General features: G+C 39.4%; 1 protein-coding gene across 1 annotated transcript in view; it reads left to right on the top strand.

Moving 5' to 3' along the window:
* Nucleotides 1-24,586, top strand: part of cacna2d1a (calcium channel, voltage-dependent, alpha 2/delta subunit 1a) — a 105,583-nt gene that overhangs the window by 7,469 nt on the left and 73,528 nt on the right. The window contains exons 2-3 of the mRNA XM_085376892.1: nt 14,626-14,707; nt 16,392-16,508. Coding sequence (XP_085233018.1) covers nt 14,626-14,707; nt 16,392-16,508 — 199 coding nt within the window. The remainder of the gene's footprint in view (nt 1-14,625; nt 14,708-16,391; nt 16,509-24,586) is intronic.

Below are 24,586 nucleotides of genomic sequence, written 5' to 3'. Positions count from 1 at the left end.
CATAAACAGAAGTTTTTGCTATCCCTACTAATTAATGTTATCTTGTTGTATCTCTGTTGTGGTCAGTGCTATCCTCTATGCCAGGGGTCGGCAACCCTAGGCACGCGTGCCAGCTGTGGCACGCGAAGGGTTAACTGATGGCACGACGATAGCTGGACTGGCTATCGGGCATATCGGGCATTTGCCCGGTGGGCCGATGGTGATTTTTCGTCTTTATGGGCCGATGATTTTTTTATTTTTTTTTGTAACGGTACAAAAAATGAAAGGTGGTGGATTGGCCAGGTGCTGGCCGGTGTGTAAAAATAACTCAGTTGTTTGGTGGTGGCTATGGCGTAGCTTCCACAGATTCAGTCACATTAGCAAGTGGTGGAGGCCAGCAGGCGGATGAGAGAAAGGGGAGGCAAGAGGAGAGACCCGAGGCAACCGCCGGTCCGAGTGTCAGGTGAACTGAACTTCAGGTAAGAAGTTATAACCTGCAGCCTATCTGGGTCAGATATAAACCAAGTTTAGGTGTAGTTTATTTTCGTTGTGCTGACTTTTTACAGTCAGTTACAATAACTCGTACTGCGTGCTAGCTAGCATGACGGAGTTTCTATACAGCTGGGTGGGTGCTATGATGTTACTGATAGTGAACTTTATTTTATCCATAAGGTTAGTTAGTAGAGTTGCCAACCGTCCCGTAAAAAAACGGAATCGTCCCGCATTCAGAGAAAATATTACGCGTTTCGTATTGAGCTGAAAAGGAACGCAGTTTGTCCCAGACTTCAGCTAGAATGGAAAAAGACAGAAAGCTGGAGTTATTCTGTCTTTACGCTGCACAGCTGCCTCTTCTTCTCTCATTCTCTCACCCTCCCTCTCCTGTTGCTACTGAAACCAGGAGATGTCCTTACTGAATCATCAGAGCTGAACACGTGCTGGAGAAACAGGTTTACCTTTTAGGTGACATGAATTAGTTGAAGGGAAGTTATGAACTGTTCCTGAGAGACAACTTACACCAGGAACCTTTTCTACGTAGCTGACAGCTGGTAACTGTGCAAGGGCGGGTCTAGCAAAGTTTTGCCAGGGGGGCCAGGTAGGGCATTAACAGGGAAAGGGGGGCACAAAGAAATACTTTCTTATTCTCATTTAAAATGTCTGGCTGTTATTAAATAATTATATGAAGCTTAGAACCAAAGTTTTTATCTGATGTAAAATGTATAGAAATCATACATATACCAACAAGACCGTGTACATCACTGTCACAACAGCGTTAGTTTTCATTCAAAGGCTTTATGGCTTTAATACCTGGTGGGCCGGTCTTTAGTTGTTAAGAGATTTTCTACATTATACAGTATAACCAAATCTCTATAATACAATATAATCAAGTGAGCCTTATATTCTAACCAAGTATGCCTTATATTTTGTGTGTTCATATATTTTCACATAACCAAGCCTATTGTTGAAGAATTACCTAATCAAGTTTATTGTTAAAGAGAACATAATGCATTCCTTACTTAAGTGTCTGAAATGTTTGAGATGTTTTGACAGCATGATATAATGATGCATTCTTTCCTATAATGTCTGTGATGTCAGATAAAGCATGATATACTTCTGTATTTTTAATTTCAGTGTGTGAAAGATCAGATAAGCTGATTTCATGTTTAACCTCTTCCCTGACTGTTAAAAAGAGGAAGTACTATGTAACCCATTTTTGCCTTATAAATAAAGCAGCGAGCCTGTGCTCGGGGTGTGTGTCTTCTCAGAGGCATTCACCCGTGCGCACGTTTTCTAATTACACTCTGAGTCGGTCTGCAGTTGTCTCATTTCTCTTACTTGTGTTTTAAACAATGTCTACCCCTGACATTAGTCAAAATGTCCGGGACGAGTTTTTTGTCCCAGTCCAGCCCTGGGCACAACCTGCAGTGAATTAATCTGAGAAGGTACATTAAAAAATAAATGGCGGTGCACATCGCAAATAGCTCGCATTGGCACATTAGTTGTGCCGCGTCTTAATGACGGTATCTTAGCTAACAACCCCAACTATCAGATTCAACTTGTAATTGGCTAAAAATAACTTAGCCTACCGGTGAGAGGGATGTTGTTAGCTTTCCACATTTCGACACTTCAAATGCTTCAGGAGCTGTCCGCTCAGCATCAGCATCAGCACCACGGAAATACACGGATACATCCATAGACTCGAGACAGAATTCACAATGCATTTTTGGGATTTTCAGGTGTATGTATGAGCAGCTAGATTTGTCTTGCATTAAATGGCTGAGTTAATGCCAGTTAATGCAACATCGAAGCAGCTGGAATCCATAGCTGTGCGTGTTCATGGAGCTTGCATTTTCACCTGCTGGACATCACTACCTGACAAGTTTAACTGTCTTCAGAACATTGCAGAAGCCCTATTGACAGTATTTGGCTCTACATACTGTAAACTGACCCACAAGGCCAGTAATGTTGTGGGGATGGAGCTGGACTCTGTATATATTAGTGCTGTTTCTTAAATGTGTAAAATCTGTAACATAATTTATTGTTTGGAGTGTAGTCTGTTACTGTTACTATTTTTCAGATTCTTCTTGGAGCAACTGTAACCCACATAATTTCCTTAGGGATTATAAAGTATTCTGATTCTGATTGTTTCAGGATACATGACCTGTCATTATCCAATGACACATCTGCTTACCTGCATCTTTTGCTCGTTTAGCCTCCTCTTCTTTTCTCTTTTTTCTAAACTGAGCACCTGATGGCTTTGAACATTTCTTGTCCATCTTCCATTGGTTTTAATTTTGCACTCCAGTATGAACACCTATCCCCCAACCCGTGGATCACCACGACATAACCTAATAGATCTACACCTTGGTTCACAGATTCACTTTGTCTTGGATTTATTTCTGGGATTTTGCACAACCCAGGATTCAAATCATGAATACATAATGGGCTTGGATTGACAACATTATGAATGAAATGTGCTCTATTTGGAAGCACCTGGCCCCCCTGCCCTTTCGACAGGTTGTGTGAGACTTTAAATCATTAAACTGTAAATTATACATTGTTATTGATCCGATCCCTTTACCCCTAGTCCTAAAGTGTATATTTATATTCTTACTCTTCTTATATTTATTGTTTGTTTACTTGCACTGCTGTAACTGGAGCCTCGTTGTCTCGCCACCGAGGGCTCTCGCACTCACTTTTCACGTATAGAATTTCGAAAAATCTTCGATGCAAATTATAAGCCTGTATCATAATGTCTGGTGTTTTCCTGTTTGTTGGTTTGTTTTTATTTTGTTTTATTTTGCGGGTAGATTATTAGATGCCACTCCAGCCAGTCAAAGAATCCCCCGCCCTTACTCCCAGCAAATGTGCGATAGAAAACCAATCGGTGCCTATGACATCTCCAAAATGTGCTGGCATGATGTTGGGAGAGTATGAGTACGAGCAACTTTTTTGCCGATGCCCGTGATGCCGCCCCCACCACGATGCCACCCTGGGCAACCGCCCATGTCGCCCATATCAAAAAACGCTACTGGGTATCAACAGCGGAAATACATTCAAGAATTGGTCAAACAGCGGCAGCTTTCACCTCCCTCCGATGGTACATCTGGAAGAAAACAAACGTCACCCTTACCACCAAAATTCGCCTGTACCGCACACCGGTATTGCCCATTCTTCCCTATGGGTCGGAGATCCTCAATCATGACCTCAACAAGCTTGAGGTCTTCCAAATGCGCTGCGATCCCTCTGTGATCATCAGCAGCGTGATACGTAGTCAATGTCACCAGCAGGCCCAGTGGAAGAGCTGATTAGGAAGCGATGACTGCAATGGTTTGGCCACATCTGCCGCATGAGAAATCATCGCCTTTTGATGCAGCAGCAACCCGCCCACTGGAGAATCAAGCGTGACGCGCCCAAGCAGACTTGGATCAAGCAAATTGAAGACAACCTTAGACAAGGACGTCTAACCCTCGAGCAAGCAAAGGTGAAGGCAGGAGACCACAAGGCCTGGAAGTGCATCGTTGACCAAGATGGAAACCCTACGGCACCCACAGCGACGTATTGGCTTTGTGAACAACCTCCCTTGCCAGCCACCAGCTAGGGACAAAAGAAGAAGAAGAAAGATTTCTCTGCCAACAGGTGGAGGTATCTGAGCTAACGGGAGAAGTTTTCCTGCAGTTTAGGCAACAAAACTATTTGGTAAGGATTGGGGCAAAGATCGTGCATTGGTTAAAATATACTGATTGTGCCTACTATGCCTGGTGTATTATTGGTTAGTTATGTCACCCGCCTGTTAGTATATTTTATTTGTATTTTGTGCTTTATATTTGTATTTATTATTGCTCTTAACTCATTCTGTGAAGCACTTTGGCATACCTGTGGTTTTTTAAATGTGCTATATAAATAAAATTGTATTGTATTGTATTGTATTGATTACCGTCGTTTTCGAGTGCCTATAACATATTTAAATATTTTGATTAATTTGATTGACAGTCACAGTTTTGTCAAGAGTCAGTCCTTAGGTTTGAGAATCTGGAATAATGTCTTTGGATCATTATCTATCTATTGATATACAGTATATCAGTTTACACTGATATGTGATCTTCCAGTCAAAACATTTAGAAAAGCCACAGCCTCAAAAAAACACAAACAAAGAAACCAACGCCCCCCAAAAAACTATAACAAATGTATGCTCTCTCCTGCAAAAGTGTCCTTTTTGGGGACCATTTCTCAGGCTGTCACTTTGAGCTCATCTTCTGTGACAGCTGTAATTCTTGGACATCTTATGGGTTTTTTTCTCTAGTTAATTTCACAGAAACTTGGAAGACACTATCATCTTACTTTGAGCATCATTAATTTATTTTTTCTGTGACATCCAAAAGTGTTACACAAGGCATTAAAATTAAGCTGTGCTAAAGAAATGAATAACTGAAAAAGAACTTGAAAGATTTCTGTAAATATACCTTGTGGTTCTTTTGGTGCTCAAATTATCTGATTATTATGTAATTGTCTTTGACCAGGAAGCCCCACACAGTTAAAACATGAAGCAACATCCCACAAATCCTGCCATTCAAAGCTAAGTAAACACCTGAAGTGTTGCTCAGAAGTTCAGTTTAGCATAACAATATAATTCAATATTCAAGTTCACCTATAAAACCAGTCCCAGTGGAATCAACTTCCTGTAACCTACACCTTGTCTCTCCATGCACGACTGCCCACCAGCATTGCCCCATCATTTCAAAGTTATCTCATGCAATGTCAAGTCAGCTCTTCCGCAACTGTAATTACCCTCACGTAAGTGCTTGATAGAGCACAAAAAATAAATACTGTCAAGGCTTTACTTAAACAGAGCTCTTCAGAGCTAGGCAGGGGGCTAGGCTAAAACGCTCTGCATGACTCGCTAAGAGGAAAATATAGAGGAGAGGCTGAAGCATCAATAACGTCCTACCATAGAGGATAATGAGGCCGAGAGACATTTACAAAGCCTGCAATTATGGTGTTATTGACCTCAATAAAGGAGAAGATATCATCACTTGTCTCCTTTGTACTTTGTTGTGATACATGTAGGAGGAGGAAAACCAGCTGGGGGAGGGGCAGAGGAAGGAAAGTTCTAGCACTCCGAGTTCATTTAAACTTGGTAAGGAAGCAATAGGTAGGTTATGTGATGGAAATGTAAGCTTTCACTATATGAAGTCCTAATTTGCAAAATTAGACACAACAAACAGACAGACAGCAGTGTCACTGCTGGAGGGAGAAAGACAAAATAAAGTGAATTAAGAGGAAAGACCCAAGCAGAAATAGTATACTAAGCCATTAGTGGTAGCTTTACACCAGAGGGATAAAGCCCATGTAAGAAAGGAGGGAAAGGCACGAAGAAAAAGACAGGAAGAGGGGCAGAAAGTGACTGTTTGTCTTCTCCAATGCTCTGTCAAGCTTGCTGCTTATTAGATGCACTATCCCCCAATGGCTCAATTACATCCATTCTGGCATCCTCAAACATCCCTATCCTTTTTGTGCATGTTCTCAGCTTCCAGTAATAGTATCAGGCTTGTTCTTCTCTAAGAACAGATTAGAAGCCCAAATTACTACTATTAGAGGAGGATTTTAGCTTTCAAACTGTCACCCACTCTTGGAAACCATAACTCAACTTGATGGGACTTAAGGAGGGAGGGGGTTTGCTTTTGGATGCTTTTTCCGTGACAGTTTTGATGGAATTAAGAGATCAGATGTGGATCTGCAGACTGGCTTCAGAGTATAAAAACATGAGGATGTTTACAAGGCAAGAGGGCGCTGGAGTGGAAATTCTGAGATTGGATATTGAGCCCTGGATTCTTGTGCGCTGCTTGCACACGAGCATGCTGGGCCTCTGAGGTGGTATGAGGCTGATTTTTCAGTGATTCAGTAAGGATGACGTCCAACAATGCTTAATCAATATTCTAGATTTTCACTCGGCTCTGGGTGTCAGATTTGTTTGCTTTTTTTCTCTGTGAGTAAAACAGAAGGAAAGAAAACAAAAAGTCTAGCAATAAGGCTTGGAAATGATTTGGGCGTACTTGAAAACCCCTACTGCTGAATGACAATGTAAGGTCATGTTTGAAAACAAAGAAACGGATGTGCTTTTTCCTAGATTTACTTCATGCTGCATGAAATTGGACTATTAATACAATAGATTTCAAGTGAGATGAGAAGACTTGGCTGCCATCGAACTGCTAGTGCCTGCTAACCAGTGAGATGTGAAAAAAAAAGTGTTTAATGACAAACTCTTCAAACGCTTTGACAGCAAAAAACATAAGAATACAGTCTGTGGGGTATTTATTTAAAAATCCCTTGCTGCTTCCTCATAAAGATGTAGAAATACATTTGGTATAAAAGTACAGATAGGAGAAAAATACTGGGAGGAAGTCCTTCTACTGAACTCCATCTGGGAACCGTCTTTTAATGCTGGATTACAAACTCCACACCCGTTGAAAAATTCTGTGTGCTTTTCATGTAAACTCTGAATGATGGGGCTTCACTATTTGAAAAGTAGAAACAAAGTCGTATTCAAGGACAGTTTGAGACATTTATCTAAAAAATGTGTTCATGTTGTTAAAGCATATTGAAAATACCACTTCCTGTCTAGGGGGCAGGAGTTAGCCCCAGTCAGTCCGCTTATATCCGATCTTTACTTATGTTGATTTCCAGTTACCCTTGGCCCAGTAACCATCTTTCTAAGTAAACTACCTTTGAAGACAACAGTCTCCTCAATATCTCTCCCCGGGGTAATTTATTTGCCATTGTAGGATCTTTCAGAATGGTCCTTATCTAAGTATTTCAGAAACTCCTCACCTACAGCGATTTCTGTCCACACAACCGTCTCTGTGGTTTATAGAGAATGGTCTGAAAAAGAGAAAATATCCAGTGCCTGGCAGTTCTCTGGGTTAAAAATGCCTTGTTGATGCCAGAGGTCAGACGAGAGTGGCTAGACTGCTTATAGCTAATAGGAAGACAACAGGAACCTAATTAAATATATAGCAGTAGAAAACACACCAGTTTCCACTCCTGTCTGCTAAGAACAGGAAACTGAGGCAGCACGTGACATGGGTTCAATGAAATATGGCAATGAAAGACTGGAAAAACACTGCCGAGTCTTTGATTTCTGTGGCCTCCTTCAGATGGCAGTCAGAATTCAATCTAGGCAACAGGAAAGCATGGATCCATCTTTCATTCTATCAACAGGTCAGGCTGCTAATCATGTAATGGTGTAGGGGATATTTTCTTGGCACACTTTGGGCCCTACCCGTGCATGTCCATCCCTTTATGACCACAGTCTACCAATCTTCTGATAGCTGCTTCCAGAAGGGTAACGTGCCGTGTCACAAATCATCTCAAACTACTTTCCAGAACATAACGATCAGTTCACTTTACTCAAATGGCCTTCACAGTCACCAGATTTCAATCCAACAAAGCACCTTTGGGATGTGGTGGAACAAGAGATTCGCATTACATGTATGTGCAGTTAAATCAACAGTGAATGTGTGAAGCTTTTATGTGAAGCTTTTATTTTTCTACGGAGAAAAATCTTGGAGCAATGTTTCCAGCACCTTGTTGAATCTACACTTAAATTTATGCCATGAAGAAGTAATGCAGTCACTGCTAGAGTCTGTGCATTTGATTTGGAATTATGGATTTGCTAAGAAGTTGAAAGTCAAAAGTCTAAAAAAACAACTTCTGTTTCCAGGATTACTAAAGACGTTTTAATTATAAAAGGTTGACTTTTGCATTTCCTCCTCCAACTTTTTCTTGGCATGTCTCACTGCCCGCATTCACTTCTTAACGGAATGATGGCCAAAAGCCTGACATTAAAATCCAAGTTCCAGAGTGAAATTATCATTAAAATGTCAATTTTAGTTGACAGTTGCACTTTTAATTAATTAGTACTTATTTCATGACAAGTGGCTTTAACGGAGGATTACAGACATAAGTCTTAAACCTCAGAAATAAAAACTTTTAATGGTTGTAAAGCCTGTAGTTAATAAAAGCTTTAGATATGTTTATGGTCTCGACATGACGTATGTATATAAATACCCCAGATGTGAATTTTGAAGCTATTATTCCTAAGACGATTTGCTAATCATACCTTATTTTCTGCAGTAAAAATAAAAACACCTGTAAAAAGAAATCCCATTAAAATTTTGTCAATGGAAGCTGAACAATGCTAACTTACTGAAGAACAATAATCCTTGCTGCATTATATTTACTATTTTTTAGCATAGAATCACATTTATCTTCTCTTAATGTATGAACCCCACTACACTTGTGTATGAAACCTCATTATCGGTTATAAAAGGGTATGAAACCTCAAGCTGATTGCTGCACAGCACCTAACAGCTTGAGGTTGTGGTTTTGAAGTGTACAAATGGGAGAGAGAAGAGCACAAATTTCCTCAGCAGTCACACATAGCTAAGCCAGAGGGGATAAAGTGGTCAGAAGTAAGGCAGCTGTGCTTTCATGCTGAGTCGTGTTCTCTATTCTGGGATTGTGTCCACTTCCCAGCATTCAACCCTTGAATATGACAGTCTACTCTTAACTGGCTCAGCGAGGCTACTTGGCCTTCATTAAGCTTGTTATGGTGAGTCAGGATGTTGAAAATGATGTTTTTTCACCTCCCTTTTCCTTTCTTTTATTTTCTTTTATTTTTTTTACCTTTTTTTAAAAAAACAACTTTATTGTAGTTTAAAAAAAAATTTTTTTAATCAATTTCACTAGTAAGGGTTTTGTCATCCTTTGGTCCATCACTCAAAATGCGCAGGCATAAATGTGTCAATTTCATCAATTTCATTACATTAAAAGCTTCTTGAAATGGTCTATGCTTTTCCTGCTGACCTTTGACCCTGGCAACTCCCATCTAACCTCTGTACAACCCACTTTTCTCTGGTTTCAAATGAACCTGGACACACACACAAGGACGTACGCACGCATAGACACACGTATACATGACAAATGGCCTAAGAGAGGCAATCATTAGAGCAATGGAGGCTAAAAGAAAAGGGGGGATGGGCTACTTTCCCCTGTGGCTGTGAGGCTACCACTTTCCTCATGGTCACAGGGGTCAAGCACGAATTAAGACACATCATTTTCGTCAAGGGAGCAGCTCATTTAGTAGTGAGGAAGTGTCATGCTTTGTGACATACACACTATAGTTTCTGCTGCGCTATCCTTCTGTTGTAGCAATATTGACATCGCTGGCTAGCACCTCATTTAATTTCACACCGTTTAACTCATTGGCACACTTATGCATACAGCTGAGGATGTGGAAAAAACGTGATGAAATTTTAATGTCATCCTTTCAGAGTTGGAGCGGGAGCCCTCAGATGACCTGTTTGTCTAAACTCCAACCAAGTGTGTCCCCAACTGTCTAAATTCAGTGAACCTGGGATGATCTGTACCGTATGTGCACTGAGTCACATTTCACTATCATAAACAAGATGCGTGGGTGAGATGGTTCGAGAGCTTCTCATTTCGTGTCTAATAGTGATGGGTCGTTCGCGAACGAAATGGCTCTTAGAGCCGGCTCTTTGACGTGAACGACGCGAGCCGACTCCTTATCGCGAGCCGTCACGTGGGTTTTTTTTTTTTTTTCTCTCAGCCTCTCTCTCGCACTTTTTTTCCGCTTCACTCTGCACGCGAGCCTTGTGCTTTACGCTGGGCAGAGGGGGGAGGGGCGGTAGTTACACTCAGTAGCACAGGAACAGAGCCAGAGAGAGAGAAAGAGAGGCAGGGACAACAACATTAGAAAGGTATAGTAATCATCCACAACTATTTTCGGTTGCAGATGATAAAGGATTGAGAAAGTTTATTCATGCAGGTCCATATGACAGAGAATATGCATGTTCTTTTAGTTTTCATATTATAATTTATATTTATTTGTGTTGTGGTTTGCAGTGTTTTGTGTTCTTTTCACTTTAAATTTGTGAAAGGAAAAAGCTGAAAATTTAAATAGTTAAAATTTGAAATGTGAATAGTTGATTTTTGTATTATATGATTTATTTATTACATTTTATGTGGAGTGAATAAATAAAAGTATATTTACGGTGGCCCCTACAGACAAAGCACATACAAACTTCAAATCACGTACGAACTCTGAAGCATGTACAAACTCCAAAACACGTAAAAACTCCAAAACACGTAAAAACACGTACAAACTCCAAAACACGTAAAAACTCCAAAAACACGTAAAAACACGTACAAACTCCGAAGCACGTAAAAACTCAGAAGCATATAAAAACTCAGAAGCACATAAAAACTCAAAACACGTACAAAAGACAACAGAAGTGCTCCAGGATGCTGGACGCAGTGTTGAGCCTTTGTTATCTTGTGGCTACACAAGCCAGCAAGTACCAACGACCGGATTTGGTGTGTGGTAATAACAGGTAAATGAACTTTTTTTTAAATTATTTGAATATATATATGAGTGCCTGTGTATAAATATACAAACAATACACACATGCTTTCAATTGTGTAATTTAAGTGATCTAGTAGCTCTGCTTTGGAAGTTCAGTTCATGCTAGAAATGTGTTTTGGAGTTTGTACGTGTTTTGTCTCTAGGGGCCACCGCATATATTTATATATAAACATATATAAATAAAACCACTTGTTTTTACGTTAGTAATTCCTTTTGTGCATAATTTTATATTATTGTTAATAATAAATTAATTAAAGCAACAAAACAACCTGAAGAGCCGGTTCGGAGCCGAAAGAGCCGGCTCTTTTTAGTGAGCCGAACCGAAAGAGCCGGATCTCTAAAAAGAGCCGGAAATCCCATCACTAGTGTCTAACGAGTATAAAACTGTTCCAGGCTCAAAGTGTGAGCATGTTTAAAGTCCAGGGAAGTCAGTATAAGCTGACATGAAGCCAACTTTTATCTAGTAAACTTTTACTGTCAGTTTGCCTGTTGAAGTCCGTTTGTCCAGCTGCTGCCCCCTCAGCTCATTTGTGCTGCTGAGAGACAGCTGGTTCTGACGCTGAACAGAGGTCGGAGTCATCGTGAGGGCAAGCATCACTGTCAGTGCTTCACTAGTCCCCTCTTTTTTTTCTTTCTTTACTTCTTGTCTTTATCTGCCTTTGTGATTACTTGTGATCAATCATCTAATCAGTAACCCTCCTGTTAATTTTTGTTTTCTTCCACTGGAATCCAGTTTTCTTCTGCTCCAGTTTAGGTTTTCTATCATAGTTTCTCCTTTTTCTTTTCTCTCTTCACTGGGAAGGAACATTGACTTCATTACCTCCTCATCTATTCTGTCCTTTGTCATCTTGCCTCTGAGCCGTAAATCAATCTTAGCATCATGTCAAAGTTGCATCTAAAGGACAGAGGAGCGAGGACGATTGGTGGAAAAGCTATAATTGAGGAAGCGTAGGTGTATCATAGAAGTGTTTTTTTAACCTGTGACACAAGAAAAAAGTTTTTTTTTTAATTAACTGTTTCGTCAGACTTTCTTTTCCATTTAAGGTACTTTTCCTTCTTCTTCTTTTTCCTTCTTCTTCTTCTAGGGTTACCATAGAAGAAGCGGGTTATCTGCCTCCATCTCAGTCTATCACTAGCGTCCTCTTCTGTCACACCAAATCTTTGCATGTCCTCCTTCACTATATCAATCAATCTCCTCTGAGGTTTTCCTGTTTTTGTTCTGCCATGCAGCTTTACTTTAACATCCTTTGTTCCTGTGGCTACAATGTAGCTTGCCGTCACCAGTGTGTGAATGTGTGTGTGAATGGGTGGATGACTGAACGTGTAAAGCGCTTTGAGGTCCTTAGGGACCAAGTAAAGCACTATACAAATGCAGGCCATTTACCATTTTTTTCCAATATATCCATTACCCCTCTTCTGCATATTAAAGACATGTGTTTCACACAAACTTCACTGTACTCTACTGTGGCTTTAAGTCCGGTGAAGCAGGCTAAATGTCATATACCCAAGAGCAATGTGGGGTTCTGCATTTCCCATAACTCACAAACTTGTCTGGCGACATTGCTAAAACAGATCAGTAGTACTCAAACTACTCAGACTAGAAATTGGGCAGAAAAAAAGGGCTTCAATAACTGCCTGTCATAAAATAACTGCCCAGTGAGACAAGTTTAAGAGCCAAAAGTCTTGCAGTCCCAGCAGGTCTCACACTTGGCTCAGTTGCATGTGGTTCCTCCTTCTCGTGGCCTTGCAGGCAACAGGCTGCGTGGCATTGCACAGCTCACTGACCCTTTTTAGATGGTTTCTCCCTTTTTGTTTTCACAACCGTTTTCACCATTTCTTTTATTATAGCAATGGGATCAGGAAAAAAATCTGATAAGAGGAGAATGTTTGTTTATGGATGTAACTAATCAGAACACTATTTTTACTTTTAGCAGTTACTCTGGTGATTTTTAAATAAAAATCAGACTGCTTACAAAAAAGGCAGAATGAGACATTAGCAGTTCGTTTTATTACATGATGCTACAATCTATCATAAAAAGGGTCTAAGGAGCAGCAGACACAAAAGGGAAATGGTCACTTTAATTCCCAGCTACCCAGCTACTGTAGTTAGATCATTTCTCAGGACCATATTTTATTGTTTATTGCCCTTACACAAAAAAGCTCTAAACTCACCCTGCAACTTTCAATGCTTCACACTTAGATTTAATTCAAATATACTGTTCACTAAAAAAAGTGATAATTTTTCCAAAGGATAAATAATTATGAGTGAAATCATGCTTTGAAGATGACATTTTGTGTAGCTGTTCAAGACTAAGTTTAACTCTTGTTGAAAAAAATGGACCAATAAGTCTACTTTATAGAGCACAGCTACAGTACACACATCCACACATCCACACATGCTCACGGTTTCCCCATTAGTCACCTGTTGCTATGCCCCACCCCTTCTTCCTTATGGACAGCTGGGCTCACAAACTCTGCTTAATGTGCTCAGTGAACCTTGCTTTGACCGAAGCATTGAGTCCATGCAGTCATAAATCCTACAAGTAAAATCTAAATCATCTTGAAGGCTGCTTCCAGGTGATTATAGCATATTGTCTTATTTTTAAATTAATTCATTAGGATGTGTGAACATGTACATGTACAATGACAATAAAGGACTATTCTATTCTATTCTAGTCATGTGTGCTGACCCTCTATCATTGAGCCGTGGCTCAAGAGTTGGGAGTTCGCCTTGTAATCGGAAGGTTGCCGGTTCGAGCCCCGGCTCGGACAGTCTCGGTCGTTGTGTCCTTGGGCAAGACACTTCACCCGTTGCCTACTGGTGGTGGTCAGAGGGCCCGGTGGCGCCAGTGTCCGGCAGCCTCGCCTCTGTCAGTGCGCCCCAGGGCGGCTGTGGCTACAATGTAGCTTGCCATCACCAGTGTGTGAATGGGTGGATGACTGGATATGTAAAGCGCTTTGGGGTCCTTAGGGACTAGTAAAGCGCTATATAAATACAGGCCATTTACCATTTTACCATTATCTGCTATCAGCGACTAGCAGCTGTTGCTCTAATGGAAACCAAGAAACCAGTAACTTTAAAATGGTGATAGCTATCTTGGAGGGCATTCATTTTCCTTCCAACTGTTTAGACATACTGAATTCATGGACAAAGAAGGCATCACTTAAAGTAGATCTCATAGCATATTACTGACTGTACTGATGTGTTAAAATGCAACAAGGCTGATAAATAAGTAAATAATAAAATGAATAATTTATTTTCGACTTGAACAACGAAATCTCAGATGTGTTCTGATGTGTTTTGAAGTTACATAAATCTAAAGCCTAATAAATGCTCATCTGTCTCTGTCTTGCTCTTTTATGTCTTTCTTCTCTTTCTGTCCTTTTTCACATCAGAAGAATACATTAACCAGCATCTCACCCCTGAGGATGTGATACTCTCATGCTGCCAACTTTGAATAGGTCTTGCCTTAATGCACAGCTCTTGTGGAGTAGAGTAATGCATTATCTTGTCTAACACTTATTATATCACGCTTCCCCTCCAGTGGATCTATATAGATAATCTAGCATAGGTATTGATATAGTAAACAATAAAGGCCAGCTTAGGTCATATGATTGCAATGGCTGCATTCAAAATGAATAAAAATTTTTTAGACTTTCTATTAGCCAAGGAATGATCAGCTACTTTCTTTTTCTGTTCACAGGATAAAGGAATGGGTGGACCAAATGCAAAAAGATTTGATCGCTTTAACAGACACAGCCACTGGCATGCAGGACCTAATAGAGGTAAGACTGCCTGTCATGCATATACGCCAAGTAAGATTTCAAATGTGAACTGAAATATGAGTGAGTTCTCCTTATTTGTGGATAAAGGGGTGCAACGCTCTTGGTTGATGTTTTTGATCAGAGCAAAGATTTAAGAGCATCCACACAGCCAACACAAAGAGTCCTACTAATTCTCTGCCTGCTTTTTTTGATGGGTGATGGAGGCGACACATACGTTTGTGAATGCAGTGACTCAAGAACAAAGCGACAAATACATTTTCAAATTCATACAATACTTGTATCTACTAAACATCTCAGATGAGTTCAAATCTCAGTGATCTCAACCTCAAAGTCAAGGTCAAATTTTCTGAAAATCTTGTGCCATAGCTACTATGTTCATCCCACAATATAGATTGAATGGGGGTTAACCCAGACTAATAAATATCTAACAAAACTGAAGTTTTTCATGTCTCACACATAGGTATCATATACCTATCATACACCCCAAATACCAGTACTGACACTGTGCTTAATAAATCGTTATTGTTTTTACAGTTTGCACCAACTGTGCACAAACGATTTCTATAAATAAATTTATATCTATTCAAATCCATATTTACAGGACGAGAACAAAATATTATGTGTAATTTCTGTCACTTAATACTCTTAGTCTCATTAGCTCTCTCTGCACGACCTCAGGTGTCACAACACATCACCAGTCTTCATATAGTAGTCTCTCATTAGACATAACGCTGCATCTGCATCATTTCATTTCACCAGCACACTGTACACACTCACATGAGATTAACTTCACTTCTCTACTGTGATAGCTACAGCTCCTACACACACGCAGACACTTAAACACTCAAAAACACAAACATATGAGAAGGAGAAGAAGCTTTTTAGATCCACATTGATTGATATAATGCATGTGCTACTTTGGATCCATTTGAGAATAAAAGCATTCAGCCTTAAAACATGGCAAAAATCATTACAAAACCTATTTTCATTTGATGTTCTGGGATGGCGTATCACTCCAAACAAGAATTAAATGTATTTGGAAGTCTTATGGGCAGCTGAATGAGATTAATGTGCAAAACAGGGGGAGTTGAAAAGGGGTGTTACAATGCTGCCTGAACAGTTATGCTGACTCATGTAAATTACAACCTCAAATGCTGGTATCAGCTTATGCACACGAGTGCGGAAATTTCATTTTCAGCTTTCAAAACACCCCAAAGCTATAGTAATCACTAGCATTAATATGTTCAATTCAAATGTATTTATACATACACAAATTCCAAATATAAAACAATGTATTAGTACAATCCGAATCAAACATTTAATAGTATCATTTTTAATACCAGTCTTTCACTGAGTGCCTACATGAACATGCCTCAGCTCTGTGTTTTGAATGTTGGACAGTGAAATCTCTTTAGGCTTCTAAATAATTGGCTGTTTGGCATTTGTGCTTTTTTATTACTCTTGCTGGGACATATTCCATAGCAGAGTAAATGGTACAGTTACATAAGGCTTTTTTCTTTTCTAAATCACTGTGCTTTGGTCAGTGAGGCTGATGAAATATAGAAGATGGGCAATAATGCAGAGTAACGTTCTTAATTTTAGTTACACTACATCTGTCTGTGAATAGAAAATAGACAGATGTTACGTTGTTTCTGACCCAGAATTTTTATTGTGACTGTCTTAGATATATCATAAACACAGAAAGCACTTCAGAGTGGAGTCCAACAATGCGCAGGAGCTGGTGGCAACGGCTGCTGGGAACATAGAGAGACTGCTGGCTAACCGCTCCGAAGCCCTAAAGGTAAGTTTAATCTTATGATCTTTTGGCAATTTATAGGAAATCAGTTAAGTGGAAGAGAAGGTTTTCCCTTGCGTCTTTTGTCATGGTGACATAATTCTTAAGATGGAATCATAAAATGCAAAATGTACACTGTTTGCAAAATTAGGTACAGCTTGACTTCTTGCACAGCGGCCCAGGAAAACACACAGAAACAGTCTGTTTATCTTCATTTCTCTTTGGGACAGCCTCTGGAACAACATCACAGCTGATCTATTATAATCAAACATCCTCCACCCACAATACTTGATTCAGAGTTAGCAGTCTGTGTTGGTACACGGTCACGAATGACCCTGTTTAGTTTCAACTTTGAGAAAAGCTTTGTCTTTCTGACTTCTGATGCCTGTTCTGCCCTCATACCTAACCTATACTGGCTGGTTTTATGGCTCATTTGTCTGAGCCCAACAGACAGAAGTGTTCCTGAACCGTGTTCACCTCACGCAGGTTATTGAAAGGCTGCGAGGACAATTCAGAGGCCTTGGAAGAGGAAAAAAAAAGAAGCACAAAAGCATTTTTCAGTCCATGACAGTAATTAGTTTGACTTTTTAATAAAACTCATCTATTTAAACTGTTATACATCTTAGACCTAACTGTTGCTAGGGTTCGTTTGCCAGTTATTGAAGTGGACCTTTTCATTGTATTTTTGTCTTGTGAAGCATTTAAAATTCACTTATCTCATATATAATGTTTGACTGTGTCAATTCTGCAGCATGTTAAAGTGTTTTTACAAGTTGCTATATTAGTGGAGTGATCTCAGATGCATCTATACAATTTATATCCACATACTAACCAGACTAGTAAGAAATAGTTGAAAACTTTACTTTCTTGTCTAAATATGGTCAATTGTGGCTCAGGAAAAACACAACAAAACAAACAAACAAAAAAACATAGACAGTATAAAAGATGAACATAGCTGCCATGACCTTACCCAATGTTCTTGGACTCTATTCCCAAGCATGACAGAAGTTATGCTGGACCTTTGAGAGTTACGTTACATGGATGGAAGGGTGGCGTGCTACATTATCGGCTAGTACTTGCTATCTTAGTTAGCATGCTACATTCCTAAACAAAACAGTTCCAATACAAATACACATACATTATCTACTTTGTAGGAGACTAGTAAAATACTAGAATGTCTAAGGAGTTTGGAAAGAAGGCAACTGGACTTCTTTAAGTTTCTTGGAGATGTTTTACTCTCGTTCGAGAAGTAAAACCAAATGGTGTTTAAACCCTAGTCTGGATTATCCCTTAGGAGCCAAGGTGTAAAAATGGTTTCAGGTGAAACCATTGTGAGACCTTGCCTGGCCTTATCATGTGATCTATTAAGGTCACCTGACACACGATGTGAGTTGGGGTTGAGGCATCTGGGAAGGGATCTCAAAACTGCACTGGCAGCACAGCTTTCCAAACTTTCCAAGCTTCTTAGACTATCATGACCTGGATGACTAAATACTAGAATATCATTGAATAAAAGTGAAGCACAAACGTCTCGGATGGCCTTTACCAGACAACAAACTATATTGTTAGTAAGATAATCCATTAAAAACGCTCTAAAAGGCTCCAAGAGCACTCACAGTAACTTGAAGTTCAGTTTAATGATTCAGGATAGTGGAAGTAAGGCCTGATCGGCCTCACTATATCTGGTCTCCTGCCAGTCAGAGCCGGCACGCCCTAACTGAGATGAGTTATTAGAATGTGAAACTCGCTCTAAAGTTAAGTACTTCAATGCAGGAGTCTGTTGGGATTGACTCAAGTGGCACCTAGAGGAACTGCAACTTCTGTCACTTCTATAACGTCTTTTTTTTTTTCCAACTCTCGAATTTTGGGGGCAAAAAAGATGATAACAGCCATAATGCTTTCTAATATGGTTCTGATTGCTCCTCTACCACTGCTGTGATACTCTCTGGAAGTCTGTGGTTTTGAAATGCTTCATAAGCAGCTCAATGCTCAATAGATATGCATTAATGATTCCTCTATCATCTGCATTTGTCCTGGATCAAAATTTGTATAGCCTTTGCTGTGCTTTGTATTTTGTACTGTATAAAAAAATGATAACGCTCACTTAACCGAGGTCTTGACCAGTATTATTATTTTCTCTTGGACACACTTGTTTTTTTTTATTTTCAAAGGACAGCATGTGAAATTGATCCAACCTTTCCCTGTACCTTTAAATTACATTTAACAGTATCTCACCAACTAAATTAGGACCTTGGGATGCTACCAGCCTCGATCAATTTGACTCAAAGGGCCCGGAATATCCAATTAAGGCTGACAGCTTGTTGCCATAGCTACAATCTAATTGATTAACCCATCATATCTGCCAGGCATTTTGTTTTTCTTACATCTTCATAATTGTCAAGGGATTAGGGACAATTAGCTTTCGGTGTTGTTGCTTCACACCTGGGGAGACTAAATACGACTTATCTGTGAGTTGATGACAGTGGAATATAAATGTTGCACTACAGACTGTGTTCTAACATTTCATCAGCACCATCTGCTGTGTGTTTCACCTGTGGAAGTTAGTGCCAGTTGTTTAGTCTTTGCTGGAAGCAAAAAATGAAAGAGAGATGATATAAGTGTAAAAAAAACAAACACCATATGCTCCTGTTTTAATGTCAGTGCATTAGCATTGAAGAATATAGGTTGTGGTGGTGACGTATTTTGTGTAATGAAGTTGAACGGAGTCAACTTTATGGCAGTCAATTTATCTAAAGAACCATAAATTGTTACAGGGACTACTTAGCTAAATAATGAATGGAAATCGAAGTCAAGCATCTGTAATGTTTTGACCTGGCCTATGCTAATATAATAGCTCTCTATGAGGTAAAAAGCACTCCTCTCTGACTTTACACTCCTTTACTATCCTCTGTCGTTTTTCCCATATCATCATCCCTCATATCTTTTTGTTTTTATCTTTAAGTCCTCACTTTTTCTCTGTCTTTGTTCTGTTGAAAGGCTGATTGCGCACATCATAACTGAACATGTGAAGGAGCAGAGCTTTTTTTGTCTGGGAGAAAGGAAAGAACTGAATTGTCTGATCTTTGAGAAACACAGATGATAAGGAAGTGGTAGGAAGTCCATGAGTGCTCTATATGCTACACTTCCTTTGAGGCCCTAAACAAGAGACTAGAAGCCTAATGGATCTTGGCATCTCAGCAACAGGCAGCACTCTTTCTTTGTTCACACAGCACAGTTTGAACCTTCAAAGCTATTAAACTGACACACAGCCCTGCTATAAACAACCACGCACATGCAGGAATAAACGAGGAAACACACACAGATATGTAAAAGTAGGGTTTCAACTCCACGTGAGTCATTCTGATTTAATTTCAGGTATTTTGTGATCAGATTCAGGTATTCAGACCCTTTAAGATCAAAACGGTGCAGTAAGAATATTTCCACTTCTTAGAGTAATTCACATGATTTTTAAATTTGAAAGCTGAGACAGTATTAAACTGTAAATTTTTAAAACCAACCAAAATCATGTATATTGTAAAGTTTAGGCAATGCTGCGCCTGAACTAAGCAGTGGCATTTCTCTTTACACTGACCAAACTGCTCTCCTGGGCGGTGCTTTGCAAATGTCCAATTACTTTTGTATACGTGTCCCTCAGTTTATATGTGACTGATATCAATTGTCAGTGAACACAGTCAATCTTGCTCCAATCTTTTTCTTTTATTGTACAGACTATATACATTTGCCTTTTTTAAACATCACTTTTTGCTCATCTGTTTCAACCGTTCCAAGTTAATGTTTCCAAAGTGCTGATGATCTGACTGGGGACATGGTTTTGTCTCTTTACAGCTCATGGGTGATCAAAGAATTTGCCTCTTTTATGTCATGCCACAGTATTTTGTATTCAGTATGTGTCGTTCTTAAAAGGATGTAAAGTGAAACTGAAATTCCCAGCAGGAAAGAAACCACCACGGTACTGACAGAGAAATCCTGAAAAGTTGTCATCGACAGCAACTGTACGGTAGCTAGATTTTTTTTTTTTTGGTTATTTTTGAGGAAGGTATTGATATGTTTAGCTCTGTGTGTGTGTGTGTGTGTGTGTGTGTGTGTGTGTGTGTGTGTGTGCGCGCGCGTGTATGGCCGAGATGAGAGGGTTTTCTTCCTGATCTCTATATGACTCAGATTCTTTAGGCAGCTGCTGTTGTGGCTTAGCTTCACTGCTTCACACACAGGCTAAGCTCCACTTGTGACCATCTGCATGCTCTCACATGCATAAGTGCATCGCCATCCTTACCTTTTCTTATCCAAAATCAGCTTTCTCTTGACCTTTTCCTCTTTCTTACTCTCTGCTGTGATCACACATTTTATCTTTCATGCCAGCCCTGTTCTTTCTTCCGCCTCAAACCCTGCTAAATTCTTTTGCCATCACTTCATCCTGATTCTGTGTCACTTTTCATTCCCAATTTCCCATTTTAGCCTTGCCCTCTGCTCCTGTGTTAGCCCTATCTGTCCTTTTATATATCTTCCTGTTGAATATAGAAGTATGTGGTATCCTTCCGCATTACAGTGTGTTAAAAAGAACTAGCAAAAATAGTTTCCCTGTTGAATTTATGTTAAATTACAAAACTATAACTACCTGAAACTAAACATTTTTCTAGTTGAGTAACATTATTTGATTTGGTAATCTGCATTTGCCATGTTTTCTCTTCTGATTAACTGGCATATAAGTAGAAGGTATCCAATCATCTGGTTGTGTCAGTCATGTGAGCCAGTGTTTTAGCAGAAGTTGAGGTTTTACATTGTGGATGTTCACATTAATTTCTTCCAGGGTGATGCTGCAAGTGTCCATCAGCTGCTAAAACAAGTACCTCATCCATGTTAAGAAGGTCTGTTAAGGAAGAAAGTGGCAGAGCCTCACCAATATAGGATTTTTAACTTCATTTTTTTCCCCCTTAATGCACAAAACATGTTATCTGTGCTTATTTATGTTATCTTTCTTTGATTATATGTTGCATTTTAAAATGAGTCTAGTTTTATTTCAAAACAATTCATAGATTATTTATTTACGCTTTGCCAGACTCGGGTCACCCCAGCTGGTTTTTAGTGTTTTTGGTGTTTTTTTTTCTCTTATTCTTATTAGTCTCTTGTTTACATTTGAACTTTTCATATGTTGGCTGTTTAAAAATGCAAATATTGGCAGATAGATCTGCCTGCTGATGACGTATCGAGTGAGCTCTGGATAGTGAAGTGGTCTCAAACCACAATGGCCAGGTTTTATTTCAGCTAAAGATGTTGCTCCAAGGGAAATTAATAAGCTTGATGTTGGTTAGGTGGTCAATATCAACTTGCTTCAATGAGATAAAGTCAATACACTTAGAGATAAATGTACAGTTGGCTTCACAGCCTCTGAGGATTCTGTAACCAATATGCACCAGCTAAATGCAAAGAAACTTTTATGGTATTTGGTAATGCAAACATACTCTAACAAGTTATTTTTCTCCGTAGGCAAGGTTATAACTCACAGGTGGACAACTGATCTTCCTAAGGAGCCACATGAGAAACTGAGACTGTTGTAATAATCTGCTCAATATTAATTTAGTCTCTTTATAAGCTTATTGGTCTGACCCTCCACAACAATCCCAGTTACTCATGTGGCCCCTTGGAAAAATGAGTTGCCCACTGCTGTGGTAAAATAACAGCCTACTTTTTAATAGCACAAGTCTTTACTGTAGCATCTATTACCCAACACTGTAACAGTCTGTAATCATCTTCATGAGTAGCTTTACATCTTTATGTTTGAACAAGAAGTGTTTTGAAATACGACATTTGCCCTATGTTAAATAAGACCGCGTATTTCCACCTTTTCTGAGAAGAAGAGCGTCATTGCAGTCATAGACTGTATCTAAAGAATGGATGTAGCCACTGAGACATCACATTTTGGATGTGAAGCATTTGCCATCTTTTTTTTTTCTTTTTCTTTTAATTGACCGTGACGAACAAGGGGTGGACCTGACCTTACACACCATCTCAGACACAGTGATGAATAGTCTGTCACAAAGCAGGCCCATCTTACTTTATAAATCATAAATCATACATGCGTTTATGTCTGTTTTACTCCCAATAGGACCGTAATGACAAAATAAACATCATGCTACATTAAGTAAATTGTTAAGTGAGACTATAATCTCATCAAGAGTAAAAGTTTCAAACTCTCCATAGGATTTACTTTTCAGAGTATGTCATGTTTTATAAGAAGTCTATAGTTGAAACATGAATGTGGAGAATTGAAATGGTTGGGTGGGTGTAAAGCAAACTAAGACCCGAGACTAAGGTAATTTCCCTACTGAACATCTATCATGCACATGGTTTATTATGAATTTATCTACACATCGCACACTTTTTGTGCATGCACACCTTTGTTCATTACTTCTTTTTTTACCTACCTTGACAGCAGATAGCCTCCCTCTGATATTCAGGCCACCTATGACTCTGTTTTCATCAATTATTGAAGCTTTCCTCTTAACCAGTACTCTTTGATGGAGCCAGTGGTTAACTTCTCCCAGTGGAATAGATCATTTCACTCCCCACAGTGACACCAGCAGAATTTTCTCGATATTTCTCATTAAAAGAAGGAATTTTACAAGTGGCTGCAAACCAGAATGGCAGAGTTACTGAAGCTGAACTATTAGCAATTAGCGAAATATGCTGAAAAGCCGTTTTTAAAGCTTATCCTAATGAGAAAAAAGCTCAGATGATAGCTTTTGCTATTGTCACTGTTTTTCCATTAAAATGTGTTCAGGAAGCAGGTGTTAGTATCAGAATATTTATTTATCTATTTTGTTTGAAACTTTGAGGAATGCTGGAAACATAGTTGAAACTTGCCATCTAAACACAATATTAAGACTAAATGCTTAATACATTGTTTTATTTGAATATTTTTCATACTGTGTGCAATGTGACATCTGGACATGCAGATGTTTTTGTGATCGTGAATAACTAACTGATGTATTCTGTTTTATTACACAGTAGAAACCATGGATAAATATTTTTTCCTATATGAATTCACTGCCAAAAAAAAAAATCCCTTTGTCAAAGATGACCCATGACCCAACACTGATGATAACCACGGACAAATTAATTTATTTTACATTTAAAAACTTTAGCTGCACTTAAGATTACACAACTTCAAAAGCAGAGATAAAAAGCAAGAAGTATTAGAGTAGCTGCCATTATTAGCTTTAACTGATGGATGGTCTCAAGATGACCTAAGACTTAACAGGGATGACTGACTTGTTGGGATAAGTGGAAGGTTATTCTCTGTGAGTGCCCTCGAGGAACTCCTCTTGTTGCTTTGTGCCCACCTTGAGGGATGCTTGTTGACAAAAACACCTGCTTATGGTGATATGGCAGCCTGCCATCTCCCACAGACAGACTGCTGAGAGAGAGCAAACTGGCTTGCAGAAAAGTTGTTGTGAAGGAATAAGAGAATGAAAAAAAGACTGAGGAACTTGCTCAGGGATGGTCTTTGTTGGTCTGCAAATATTTCTCAAGGAAAGTAAAGGGAAAAGACAAAAAAAAATCGTTTCACCATCCAAAAGAGAAAGTGCAAAAGGCTGTGCAAAGGTACAGCGCAGACAGGCCTGGGCTATTTGAATATTGATTGGTGAGGGTTATTTCAGGCCTGGGATTGCATTAGCTCTTTGGCAGCAGATTCATAAGGCGTTGGCTTCCCACCAAAGTCTGAGCCACAATTGGTGGCCATTTTGGAAACAAAAACAACAGTTGTTCTCCAACCCTGGTTTAAATCACTCTCAGAGTGGTTCTCCATCGATAAGAAACCCCATTTCCTTAATTGTGAGTGGGCTGTTGGCATTACCTTCAGTCAGGCAGGTTTGAGTTGACTTTTAATTGTAGAGGAGAAAGACGGCTCACGCTTTAGTGGGGAGATAATGAACAAAATGTTTCTAGTCTCTCGTGTTGCCCTCGCATGGGAGCTTTTGCTCTCCACTGTGCCTGGACCATGGATGCGGCAGGTAACCATGACACCCTGGTTGCTAAGCAACATGGGCATCATAAACAGATTCCTC

Source organism: Diplotaxodon limnothrissa, linkage group LG17, assembly GCF_057381915.1.
Source record: "Diplotaxodon limnothrissa isolate DT_005_m linkage group LG17, D_limnothrissa_male_GT1.1, whole genome shotgun sequence".
Taxonomy (NCBI): domain Eukaryota; kingdom Metazoa; phylum Chordata; class Actinopteri; order Cichliformes; family Cichlidae; genus Diplotaxodon; species Diplotaxodon limnothrissa.
The sequence above is the reverse complement of the archived record's forward strand: the minus strand, read 5'-3'. Positions and strand labels throughout refer to the sequence as shown.